Consider the following 14764-nt stretch of genomic DNA (forward strand, 5'->3'; position numbering starts at 1 on the left):
TTACTTTCGTAGATGCCATCTATAGATGCTAATTAAACGACAACATTAAAAAAAATCTGTGCATATGCTGCTATGCTGCCATCTATTACTTTACTATTAAATTAATTACTACAACTGTTGCATTTCAGTTTACAAATTAATTGTATGTTCTATCATTGCAGAATGCAATTAAAGTATAGCAGACCTCATTAGTTCTTATTACTTAATTTATAAATGGACTAATAGATGGCGTTTTCACAAATATGAACATTAATTAATTGCATTAATTATTTTGCTCAGATTTCCGAAACATATTATTATATTGAATCATATTTAATCAATTTAAAATAATTCTATGAATGTTTAATCGGAATTCTTTCAGATATCTTTGCGTGGAATCTTATAACAAAAAGACAAAACTGTTTCGGATCATTGTAATTTTTTTAAATGTAATGTACGATTATATAAATTTAAAATGACAGTAGCTTATAACCTTCCTTAAACACATCAATTGGAAAAGTGTGTTTATTTTATACTTCTTGATGGCAATAGATTAATAAATATTGCATTTAAGTGGGTAAATCACTATCTCAGAAGAAGTTAAGTACATTTAGATAAAATTAAATTATCCATCAACCAGTTATCTCCAGTAACTTTTGATGCTGTTAATAGTACGAATTGGATAATATTCACCACTTCTTTTTAATAGTTTTACATGAATATAAGTACAGACATTAATAATTTATGATTTTAAGCACTAATTTTACACGGCAAGTATGTAGATATCTTTTTAAACCTTTGCATTACAAAGGTGGCGGAAAGTTTGTCCATAAAGTACAAGTAATTTGGTTTTGTTAAATGCAGTTTATATATTTTAAACTAAGACACATTTATAAAGTTGCAAATGAACTTATTAAACAATGAGCCAGCTCATTAAATTGCAAACAAGGCAAAAACTGGGTTACTTCATAACAAAGACTTGTTACCAACTTACGGTTAGGACTCGCAGTTAAGTTAGTTTAGCTAACGAATTTAACATCTTCATTATATTTACCATTAATATTATTGTAAAATTGTGTCCAGACGAAAACTGTATGTTTGTCTCTAGAAAAAAGGATGAAACTTTTTGAGAATATATTTTTAACTATGGATTAACATGGTTCGTGAGCCTGCAGCAAGTAAAGGTGACCAAATAACATCGATTCAAATACTTAAACATGGTTAAACATGGTACAACATGGTTAAAAAATTATTTTATAGCAGTGGAAGTTAGATGCGGTTTTGAAGTAGAACCAGCGCCCCCATAGATGTGTAAAAAGTAAAAAAACTGTCATTTCCTCCCGATTCAAATTGCTATGAGAAAAAGCAGAAATAATGTCATCTACGATAAAAAAAATATGCTTTACGCCCACTATATTATGATATAGTTTATTAATAAAATAATAGGTGGCGGTACGTGTGCCTTCCTTATTTATTGCTATGTACGCGTACGATGTCACTGGCATCCTACGAACTTTAATGGTTGCATACAAACAACAATAAATAATATCTCAGGACACTACACAGCGCCATCTAGTCGCGTGCTAAGCAGAGCCTGTGATATGCATACTAGACCAAAGATGTAAGTATTCTAATATACATTATGCACCTATTTAAATAAAAACATAGAAAACATTTAATACAAGGTTACAAACAAACATACTTCATACTTCATGAATATAAATGTCTGTACCATGCGAGGAATCGAACCCGCGATCATCGGATCTAAAGCGGTATGTTAAACCTCTAGACCATATAAATATATACGTATTATAATATATATTATGTATCTATTTAAATAAATACATAGAATACAGCTAAAATGACACAAATAATTATACTCATCACTAAAATGATTTCACCGTACGAGGAATCGAACCGGCGACCATCGCAAATAAAGCGGAATGTTAAACCGCTACACCGTGACATATTTAATAAACATTTTTCAAAGTATAGTTCAGTAATCATTAATAATGGCATTTAATAAACCTCGGTGGTCCAGATGTTTGCCACACCGCCTTACTTCCAATGGTCGCGGGTTCGATTCTTCGCACGGCACAAACATTTGTATTCATGAATATTATTGCTTGTATCGGTCGGCGTGTTTTCTAAGCATAATATGTATGTATTTACGAAAAAATATATATCTATGTATTTATCAGTTATCTAGTACCCATAACACAAACTTTAGCTAGATTAACTTGAGACTAGATGGCGTTGTGTGAATTATCGTTGTGATTATTATTATGAATACAATGTGCATCGTGCAGCTGCATTCAATTTGCACTGTTCCTACGGTGTTTAATTTCTTAGACACGTACTTATGTACTTTGTTTTCTGATGTAATTGAAATGACAATGCTGACGGCTGTCGTAACCTATATACGTGAACAGCAATAAAGACATCACATTAATGGTATGATGCCCGCGATACCACTCATGCGTTATAATTCCTGAAGACTAATATGTTAAGCCACTTATTCTCTCCATCCAAAATATACTTTACCAAGGAAAGAATTTTTTTTTTTAAATAACCTTGTTGTAGAATTACACATCTAAAAAGAACCAAAAAAAGAACCTGTATCTTTAATTCATTCGTATGAATGATCCAAGTTAGTATAAAAAAATTAAAAATATTTAAGAATTATAATGAATTTTCAGAATAATGAAAAAATACTTTTATATTTACTATAACAATAGAATAAGCCGAATAGAGCCGAACGTAAATATTTACGGCAAAATGTCGGCTGATAGTATTGCTATCGCTCTAAGGTACGGAGACGCAAGGTAATTGAGATGAACGAATAATAAAGAATACCAACATCGTAATTTTATTACGGGTTCATACTCCTCTTATTAACCTTGATTGTACACCCGTTGAAGTAAAACCAATACTGTTCGTATACATAGCGACAGTTACCACTTTCCGTCAGGCGGCACACAAGTTTGTTTGCTATTCCATTAAAGAAAAAATTCGCAACCGATATGCTCTCTATTCGTCAGCGCCGAGTCGTTTACTATTATATTATAAATGCTTACAGCCCATAATTTTTAAAATCTTAAAAAGTAACGTTTAAAAGCACATTTAATTTTAGTTGGGTAAATGGATAGTTATTTTCAAACTTTCGTGTTTAATATACATTATTTGAATTATTAACACGAATAATTTCATGGCAAATAAAGGTATTTACCTATCTCGCCGTTTCGACTAGGTGAGCTCGTGACGGCTACTGCAACCTAGTTGAAACGGCGAGATAGGTAAATACCTTTATTTGCTGTAAAATTATTCGTGTTATGTCCGGTTAATAATTCAAATATGGTAAATGGATATATATAAATTCGTGTCACGTTATTTGTCTGCATATAATGCTAAGATATTTTTTATATTTATTATTTTATACCCCTTTTTTTAATATTTACATAAGAATGAGCCACCACAATACAAAACTTTTTTTTTACATAATATTTTTGTTGAATCGATATTTAACAAATTTTAAAATACAACCGTTAATTTTCGCCCTTCTACCATCAGTACGATTTTAATTTATACCGCAAAACAACGATTGTCAGAATAGCAAGTATATATAAAATAGCAGAACTTCTGTAAGTTTCAACTTCAAAATAGACGCTAAAAATCGGACTCCTGACTATGGAGAATTTTGTTAGAAAATATTCGAACAGTAAATGTTTCAAACCATTTTTGAGTTAGACCACGTTAACAAACAGTAGATCGCGTTCTTTTCACGGACACCTACTACGAGTTATCTATATAATGATTTGGTCGTTTTTTATGTATATTATTATGACATCTTTTGCCATGTGGGTAAGGTGGGAGATAACAGAGAGCCAATGGCCTTTATTCTAAACAACTGTTGCCTATACAGATATATAGCGTACTTGTAAACACGAAAAGCTCAAACATAACAAGTGTTGTTTTTAGTCCGTCTGTTCCTGAGCTTTATCCTTAGAGTGGAATACAAATATAGATTTTGGGTATACAGGTGTAGACATTTCTGTTTGCCATACAAAAGTACATCTTTCAAAGTATATCACAATAATAAATAATCCTGTACAACCCACGCACTCCCTTCTAATCCTAATCCAATAAAGAACTGATAGGCATGCTTAAAATAAATTGTTTTTTGCAAAGTATACACTGAATACAATAGTTGGATAAACCAATATCTGCGAAGTTTGTAAATAAGATAAAAAGAGGTATAATCTCTAAATAATGATCTCGTACAATGTTAACTATATAAATGTTCGTATGGCTTAAAGATAACGGGCATTGTGGTGAAAAAATCATTTTTTAACAATACCTAAGAAGATATTATGTCAATAGAACCACAAAATCTACAAATTACACTACATTTTTATCCGTACAGTAAAAAATGTGCTATAGTACCTATAGTAATTGGTTGTCTAGATACCCACTAATACAATGCAAACTCTGCTTCGCGTCTTCAGATTTTTCAGGTAAGAATACAAGTTAAGATTTATTTGTAAAGAAATGAAATTTTATTCCATAAAATGACGTACATTGGGTGCGGTATTTTAAGTAATTTTATTTATCTAAACGTACTGAATTCTACTTTTTAAGTAACTATGTAAACATTTTAAATTCTCTTAGGTCATACTTCTCAATATAGTCAATTATTTCAGTAACAAATCTGTAAACTGCTTAAGTTCTTTAAAAAAAAATCTTAACATATCTTCCGTAAAACAATTATTCTTGTCTTTCTTATGGAACATAAGGTAGATTTTGTGTACAAGTATACTCGTGATACAATATCTTTATATAAAAACATTGTTGTATAACAGACAAGGGTGACGTACCGTTTATTCATGAAAGATAACAAGCAGACCGACATACAAAGGTGAATATATAAAATTATAGACAAATAAATTCGCAATAATCAAATTATATATCTAATAATTCAATTCTTTATATACACATATAAGCGAACGTAAAAGTAAGGTCAGTACCCCGAGCGACTAGACTATTTTCTTAGAATTAATTTGTCATACAGAGTCTATTTCTTTAACTTTTAAATGCGATTGTTTAAATAACTGTTTTTAAAAATCTATTATTTGTTTTACAAATCAATAATATTTGTTAATAAACAGAGAGAGTTTATAAAAAGACTATTATAAGTGCAATAACATAATTTTAATGTAGTAATTGAAAAATTTAAATAAATACGAGTAAAGGTAAGTATGGGGGGATATCCTAAGAGTCTATTGTTTTCTTAGAATATATTTGTGAAATTGAATTTGATTAGTTAACTTAGCGACTTAACTTTCTTACCTTAAAATTAAGCAACAGTATGTTCTACAATTTAAAGTATGGGTGTACTAATTTTTACAATTATATTTTCCTTTTACAATATCATCATACTTAAAAGAGTACCTTTACGGACATTATGCCTTAAATTTTAATTATTAATGTTACCGAAAATTATTACTTGCACTGCTTACCAACACATCCTATGTCACGATGTTTTGGGTCGACTGAAAGAGATCTTTATTATATATAAGTCCACCTTCTTTACATTATTTCTAATAAACATACTTTAGTAATGCAATCAATGTGCAACAAAGAATAAACATAAATTTTTCATTTCACTTTATTCACTATTGGTGAAATAGTGCATTAAAAATCAGTAACGACTAAATTTTAATTGCATTCTAAGCCAGTGTTTATTTATAATCGGACTAGTTTCTGTTTGTTTCTACATGACCGGAACATAACGATTAACCGGGATAAATATTCTTCGTCCTAAATACCTACCTAGTTTCATGACTATTGATATAACCGTTACAATATTAATAATATTTCATATACCTACAATACTAGCTGCTACTCGTGACTTTGTCAGCTTTTATAATCTATTATATCTATATAATCTATCTCCACACCAAATTTCTGTAGGATCCTTTCAATTAACACATTAGACACACTGTGCTATTTATATTATTAGCACTAGCTACCCGCCCCGGTTTCTCATTGTGTACATGGGTACGTATAAACCTTTCTCTTAAATCACTCTATCTATTATATTAAAATTCGTTGCTTAACTTAAAAGATCTAACCCAATAGTTAGCGGAAGCGATTTTATTTTATACTATGTAAAGTATATAATCCATATTAGGTAAAAATATAAAACTCTAACTAGTGTTAATATTGTGAAAGTGTATTAGTTTGTTTTTTTTTTCATTTAACCGAAAATGTAATCTATATTCTCCGGCGGTCTCGGCATCATGCGAAAACAGCTCGAACGATTTTAATTCGTGTTTTTGTATTTGCTATTATTTTAATTAATTCAGTAACAATTTTATAAGAATTACTATATTTGAAGTACTACTAATACTATTTTTGAAGAAGAAAAACTGTTATTGGGGACTTCATCAATTTTATAGAACCCAAAACAATGATTTTTAGAATCATAGAAGTCTATTTACCATTGCGTTTGTGAGCAGTAATCTTAAAAACATCTGAATTTATTAATGTGAATTTTTCACTAATGTAAAATACATTTAATTAAAATGTTGTGTATGTTTTATTCCAATCGGTTTATTAACAATATATATTACAAACCATTGTTCCGAGTACTATGCGCTAACGCATAAATAGCTACGCATTTAATAGCTACGCATTTGACATAGAGAAGAATAAAATTATGCCACTTATTATTCGATCAATAAAATTTCTCTGTTTCAATACAGTTTTCCAAGACTTACTTCTGATATTTGACCCACAATAGTACGTGTATCCAATTACCAGTTACTCTGAATTCAACGTGACTTCATGCAAGCGATGGTTCTTTTATTATATAATATTCTTTACTTTTATGTATACATATATATAATATGTTTTACCTATTAAATCATAATAAGCATCATTGATTTGCCTTTATACCATTATTTGGGGTTAGCTTTTAAGAAGGAAACCTATTTCTTGAAGGTTGCCAAATTATATCGGTTTAGAAAAATGTTGCTGGAGAAACGCACGGTAACAGTCAGATGACCTGGGTAGTATTTTACAATCAGAACAATTTCTCAGAATACTCTCCGTGACAGTTATAATGTCTCTCCGCAAAGCCCGTTACTCGAACCTGTCACAAAGACGTTTCTGGCTGCTCATTAATTAGGTACATTGAATACAATAACTGATATTGTAGTGTGATATGAGACCAGATCTGTGTCTTATCTGTGACTAGGCACACCTAACTTTTTAGAGGCGATTTTAGCCTTTAAACCAAACACCATCATCATCATCATCTGCATCTTCCTTATCCCATTTATTTGGGATCGGTCTAATGTGTTTTTCTCTTCTAAACTCTCTTGTAAACCAAATGATCACAAAATTAAACTTGAGTAGATATATCAATGCTAAGGATCTTGTGACTTGGCTTCATATCAAGGAGAGTGTCTTGAAACTTAGGAGATACGATCTGTGTATTTATTATTCGTAGTTTAATACTCATGTCAGAAGGTTTGGTTAGCTTGATTAGATGGCGCTCTATGGATTGTCCTGAGACCTTATTATTATTCCATTATTTTTTCTCAAAATTTAGTAATTACATTTAATTGTATAAAAACAACTTATATTTGCGGCGCAATTAATTAATTAATGCGAATGCATCTATGAGTGATAACTCATAGTCCCATTTGCATTAAACAAAATGAAAGCAGGTATTATATTTATTTTTATGTATGTTTATTTATGCTTAATATTGGTATATTAAGCCAATTTTCAAAGCTCGTATGGTATAGAATAAGTATGTAAATGTAAATATATTTAGTTTAAAATGTTTTGTCGTAAAAATATTAAGAACGTACTCATTAGGCAACCCTCATGGTAATATTACAAACTCAGTATATCTATAACGATAACATATAATCATATGAATGATTTAGTAACAAATATAAACAATACAACATTATTAAAATAATTGCCAAACCTACTACAATTATGATATCTATACATTTAATAAAACAAAATCGCCCGCCGCGTCTGTCCGTGTACAATAAAATCCATTTGTCTATTTCAATTTAAACATCGTTATCTTCTAAACAAAATACCGTACTTTATTACAAAAATATAAGGAAAGCAAGTAAAATTAATAATACATAATTAAACTGAATAAAGAAATATCTGGCGAAAAGAAAACAAAGTTCGCGTTGCTCGTTATATTCAAATTAAACGCACAGACACAATAAAAGTAATAGATATCAACAATAGTTCGCCCACGCTCAAAGCCTTTGACTAGCAACTGCTCAGTTGCATTTCTTGGAGTTGGAATTTCTTTCTCGATTTGCAGCCACTATTTACATATACATATATGCGTGAGTAGCAACCCTATGAGCTATGCCGTAAGTTCGATTATTGCCTTTGTAGAAAACTTTCATACGATCTGTTATGTGTAATTATGCTTTATGATTAGTAAATAATTATTTGAAACTGTAGCTAAACTCAAAAACCAATCCTATCAAGAATGAAATGTATACGTACTGTATTGATATTGATGTCTATAGGTATTTACGAGATTTTGGGTTATAATCCTGAAAATTGGTGAATCAGAATATTCTCCATTTATCCGACAGTATGATAATACATCTAAATCAGATTCCACCGAAGTTTGGGGAGTTGGGGCCGCTGAGGTGAATAAATAATGCATACTCATATTTACCTTCCTCCTTTCATTCACGCAAGGAAATTTTTGTCATTTTCTAATATAAAAGACTGTATACCACGTCTTATATATTCATCGAGCACTTCAATAAAAACGAAGTTATATGGCCCAAAGACATATTGGAGGATAAAACATAGTGGATGTTCAAATAATACCTACTATGAGAGCACAAACAACGATTGCAAACAAACATTATTTTGATAGAGCACTTTTACAACTCAAATAAATGAACACCGTCATGACGAAAAATACACAAATACTCATGTAGTATAGTTAACTTTTTTTATAGGATTCACGAGTTCAAGATTTCGCGTGTTATATAGTCACTAAAGACGCGAACTACTTCGGTCGCGGCGATTGTAACTGGGCGTGTAAACGTAGACTAACGTAATTCGGAGCAACTCTGTCTTATATTCAACTCTCGAAATAAAACGCACCTAACCATACTACATGTATATTAATAGGTTAACTATCCCACTCGACATTTCATTCTAAAACTGTGTGTTAGAAAGCGACAGTGATAGTTTTGAATAATTGTGACGACTACGATTGCTCTGAGCCGTAGTACTAATCATACGTAGAAACTAGTGCCAGTATAGATGCTGTACTTGTTGTATTTACAGTCGGTCCTAGAACAAAGCAATCATCGACTCTAATCTCATAGTTTTCGAGTTCAAGATAAAAATGTTCTGATACCGTTGAAATGTTATGTACTCTGATTCTGTAATCAGCACAATGCTATACAAGATTATCGTAATATTGTTTTAGAGTGATCATGCAAATTTAGTTGAAATTAGGCCACGCTAATTTTCCTACATTTGCAGCAAATTATTAACTTTACGCGACGGACATCTCAATTATACGCTGTTTTACATTTGAATTGTATTAATGACGTTATTTATAAGATGAATGAATATTTTCATCTTTAAGAAAGCTATATTGATTAACACAAAACGCAAACTGTATAGTCTAGCAGCTGTTTGAAAATACTGTGCATATTAAATATGTTTTATAAGAATTATATTGAACGACGAAACTTCTAAAAAAATAAGTAGCTAAGGTAAAAAGAAGTTTCAGATATCAGACTCATGCATTTTCTCTATTAAGTATGTTATATGTAAAGAAATTGGGTCTCTTCTAAATATATTTATATTTAGGTGACCCAATTATCCAAATTCCCCTATTGTAGTTTTATATCCAAATATTAATTTTATTTGCCAATAATATCTGAAGAAGTGAAAATTTATAATTTATTTTAGGTTTACCTTTAGAGTAGTATCTAGAATTAATGTTCAAGCACAGAGCATGAATCGGACAGTTTGTCAGCCGGATATTGAAAATGACCGCGTCTACCTGTTGGCGCCATTCTTGTTGTAAGTGGTGTTTACTGTCGTCAATTTCGTATAGGAACGCTACATATAAAATTATAGTAGAAAAATACCATAGAATATCTCCGAACCCAAAAGTCTAATATTTTTCTCTTTTGCTGTCAATATACGAAATAAAACATCGGTGGTTTAACCGTTTAACACACCGACCGCCTTACTAAATTATTGCAAGATCGATTCCTTGCACAATAATAATAATCATAAAAATATATGTCAATCATCTTACATGCCAGTTACATATAAAAATGCAAATAAGAAAGAGGATCTATACATTTCCTCGTTTTCCTCTTAAGGTACCTTAACAGGTAAACCAGACATCGTTTGAAATAAACGTCGAATTTCGCTTGGAGATAGCATATTTAGAATACCAGCTAATATAATGCTGAAATCGGGAACCATTAAAACATTTTCACGGACGCAACAAGTTGTTAGGACAGGTACTACACTTCAGACATTTTATTCAAAAAGTTTGAACGCAAATGAATTGTAACAAAAAGTTTTTCATAAAAAGTACTTTAGTATCTACTTACCTTGTACTAAAGTTCTTTTTATGAAATAGGAGCACCAGTCGACGACCCTTCGTTCCTGTTTAGTTGTCGGTCCTCTGATTCGTGTGGGTTCCTAGTACTTTCAACTTGCCAACCCGTTGTACAACAAGTCACTATATGTACTTAAGATCTTCTTATTGCGACATAATAGTCTTTGTAAATTAGATTTTATTTACCGCCGTCTCTCAATGTAGAGATACCAGTGTTTCCAGTGTTTTCCATCATATATATAGAAATGTACAGCGCGATATTTTACATAAGTATATAAAACTACTAGTCCATAACGTACTCTGTTTATTATCATTATTTCTATTCTATTGTATTTTGTGTACGCAATGTAACAATGTATGTATAACTACAGACAATTCAACAATACGTATTACTAATTAATTATAATACATTATGTGAGAGAGCATTATATATATCTCATAATGAGAACTAGTTGCTAGCAAACATTCATTTGGGTCGTTTCAGTGGAAACTCTCGTGATATATTCGTGCTGTATTCGGCATTTCACTTCATAATCTTCAGGTCCTATCATCCGCTACCATGTTATTTTTAAGACAATAGTTCATAATTTCAAAAATAAATATCCATAAAGTAAAATATACCCATAAGTATATAAATATATAAAATATGTAAATATAAATATGTATACTCGTATATACTATATATAAAAAACTATGTAATATATTATTGTTGTAAATATGTGTATATACTCCCCAGTAAAACAATAAGCCCATACCAGCCAAAGCCAAAGGAAAACTTTTGCCGTATCAAATCGCAGCTGAAATCAATATTTAATAAAAAACTATATTGTCACTGAAAAAAACTAAAAAAACCTGACTGCACCATTTATGAAACTTAAAATACCAAAAGTTGCATGACGATGTAAACATAATCATTGTGACTCAATATACAATATAAACCAATTCAACAAAATCAAATAAGCCAAGAAAAAATATTCATCCGTTTATTTTTAATTATGCATACATATACACATACGGTTTATTCCGGCTTACTGCCGAGAATGGTGAACAGTAAATAGGTATTTAATGCAGTGTTGCCAACATAATTAAAACAAGTACACTAGTTAGACTTATAACAACTACAAAATTTTTAAACCTAATCGTTTAAGATCAATAACATTAGAATTAGTACAGACTGACAATTACGTGTAACACGTGCTTAAAACTGTTATAAAATTGTGTAAATAATAATCTGACATAATTTAATTCCATTCAAAATTCAAAAATTCAAAATTCAAAATATCTTTATTCATGTAGGTCTATTACAGACTCTTATGATATGTCAAATCTACCGTCAGTTCGGAATGATATCGAGATGAGAAGAACTGACAAGAAACTCAGCTCGTAATTTTTTTTTCAAATAATAGTGGAACATGTTTACGATAAATACAGTTATTAAAATTCAAATTTGGGAGAATAGAGTGACCACCAGCATATGCTATCGCAAAGAACAAAAAATTTAATCAGTGTTCACAACCTGAACAGACCAGTCCCCACAAGCAGCACCCGTTCACGAGTATGACGTATGAGCCAGCCATCATTGTACTCAACCATATTTGAGGGAGCACATCGACCCGGCCCACCACGCCGCCACAAGTTTGAACTTTATAGCGAGCATGACTGTTTCAGGTTACTCCACTACGTCAATTATATTATTTACAGCATAGGCTGTACCGATCACAGTTTTCACCCATTACAATATTAAATTTACATTATTTAATTTACAATATTTAATTTACAATATGTCATTACAAAATTTATAATAAGTTTCTTTATTGTTATTACATTATCCATGTCAATGGGAAAAATTATATGCCTCATAACAAAAGTTAAAATTGTAATTAAGTCCACACATTGTAGTCATTTAAGTAGTCGTTTATTTTATAATAAGCTTTAGAGCAAAGTGTTTTTTTTACATGCATCTTAAATTTGGCTTCACTTAAATTTAAAACACTATCTGGCAATTTATTATAAAAACGTATACAATGTCCCATGAAAGATGTACTTACTTTTTTGAGACGATAACTAGGCATATTTAATTTATTTTTATTCCTTGTATTAAAAGCGTGTAAGTGACTATTTTTTGGAAATAAATTTAAGTTTTTGCGTACATACATAATATTTTCATATATATATTGAGAGGGAACAGTAAGAATACCTGTTTCTTTAAAGCGTTCTCTAAGAGATTCGCGACACGGTAAATTATATATTGAACGAATTGCTCTTTTTTGTAATATAAAAATTGATTCTACATCAGCCGCTCTTCCCCACAATATAATACCATACGACATTATACTATGGAAGTAACTAAAATACACTAGTTTCGCTGTTGCAGTATCAGTCAACTGTCTAATTTTTCTGATAGCAAAAGCAGCCGAGCTTAGTCTTTTGGCTAGTGTGAATATATGTGGACCCCACTGCAATTTATTATCTATTACAATACCAAGAAACGAAGTCTCATCAACAAAGTCCAAAACATGATGATTCATACTAACAGTTGTCGTTACTTGTTTTACATTTGGTAAAGAGAATTTAACACATTTTGTTTTCATTGAATTAAGCGCTAGATTATTTGATGTAAACCAGTTTAGAACATCCTCAAGAGCAATATTTATATTATTAAAATCCTTTGTATTTCTTTTCACTTTGAAAATAAGTGATGTGTCATCAGCAAACAATACTATGTCAAGTATGTTTTGAAACTGGTATGGTAAGTCATTTATATAAACAAGAAAAAGAAATGGGCCAAGTATAGAACCCTGGGGTACACCCATTTTTATAAATGACCCCTTGGACTTGCTTCCTTTAATGTCTACCACTTGAATTCTATCGCGCAAATATGATCCAATGAGTTCTGAAGATTTTTCTCTAATTCCATAATGCTCTAGTTTGCGTAATAATATCCTATGGTCAACGCAATCAAACGCTTTAGAGAGATCACAGAAGACACCAATGGCATCCTGTGAATCTTCCCAGGCACCGAAAATACTTTGTATTAAGTTAATGCCTGCATCAGTAGTAGACCGTCCACTCATAAATCCAAATTGCTGTTTATGAAATAAATCATGTGTATTAAAATGAGCTAACATTTGTGTAAGTAGTATCTTTTCAAAAATCTTACTAAATACTGGTAAAATTGAGATAGGTCTAAAATTTGATATATTGTCTTTGTCACCAGATTTAAATAGCGGTATTATTTTACTCACTTTCATTAGATCTGGAAAAATACCTTGATCAATGCTCATATTAAATATTTCAGTTAAATGTGAAGCAACTTCACTTATTACAGTTTTCATGACTCTAACTGACATACCCCAGATATCCTCAGTACCTTTTAGATTGAGAGCGTTGAACGTTTTTATCACACAGGAGCAACTGATATGATGAAAAGTAAAGTCATGAACGCAAGGATTTATGGTATTTTTTAATAATGTTTCAGCTAAACTAGGTGACGAGTTTAAATTTTCCGTAGCTTTGAGAGGTATTGTTGAAAAGAAATTATCAAAAGTTTGAGCAACTAGTTCATTATTATTAATAATAACGCCATTTTCTGCTTTTAACTCATATTCTGACTGGCGCGACTTAATGTTACCTGTTTCTGTATTTATTATATTCCAGGTAGTTTTTATTTTATTTTTAGAAAACTTAATTTTATTCTTTAAATAAAGTGCCTTGGCGGCCTTACATACTTTTTTGAATAACTTTGAATAATTTTTGACATATTCATAGAATATAGGATCACGCAAATATGATCTAATATCATATAATTGATACATATTTTCCCTACTTATATTGATACCTAATGTTGACCATTCAGCGTACTTAGAATTATTGACTTTAAGTTTCTTTACTGTAAAATTTTTATCAAAATGATTTTTTATTATATTGAAAAAACGATTATATGATATATTTGGATCAATATTATCAAACATCAAAAACGGTAAACTTCCATTTAATCTGTTTTTAAAATTCTGTAATTTAAATGCTGTTGTTGGTCTGTAGAACTTATACATAATCTCGTTTTTTTCATTACATGCGAATGTTACTATTTGTCCACAATGGTCTGACGGCAATCTATTTATAATC

At 30.6% G+C, this 14764-nt stretch overlaps 1 protein-coding gene across 15 annotated transcripts in view; it reads right to left on the minus strand.

Moving 5' to 3' along the window:
* The window catches only part of LOC131853076 (coiled-coil domain-containing protein AGAP005037), a 275367-nt gene that overhangs the window by 139490 nt on the left and 121113 nt on the right, over window positions 1-14764 (minus strand). Inside the window, exon 1 of one of the 15 annotated variants that reach the window (XM_059203886.1) lies at window positions 8873-9075. The exons of the other annotated variants lie outside the window; for them this stretch is intronic. Coding sequence (XP_059059869.1) covers window positions 8873-8906 — 34 coding nt within the window. The 5' untranslated portion in view covers window positions 8907-9075. Of the gene's footprint in view, window positions 1-8872; window positions 9076-14764 lie in introns of those variants that run through there. 15 annotated transcript variants of the gene reach the window in all.

This window comes from Achroia grisella, unplaced genomic scaffold (assembly GCF_030625045.1).
Source record: "Achroia grisella isolate CSIRO2021 unplaced genomic scaffold, CSIRO_AGI_Agris_v1 utg874, whole genome shotgun sequence".
Taxonomy (NCBI): Eukaryota; Metazoa; Arthropoda; class Insecta; order Lepidoptera; family Pyralidae; genus Achroia; species Achroia grisella.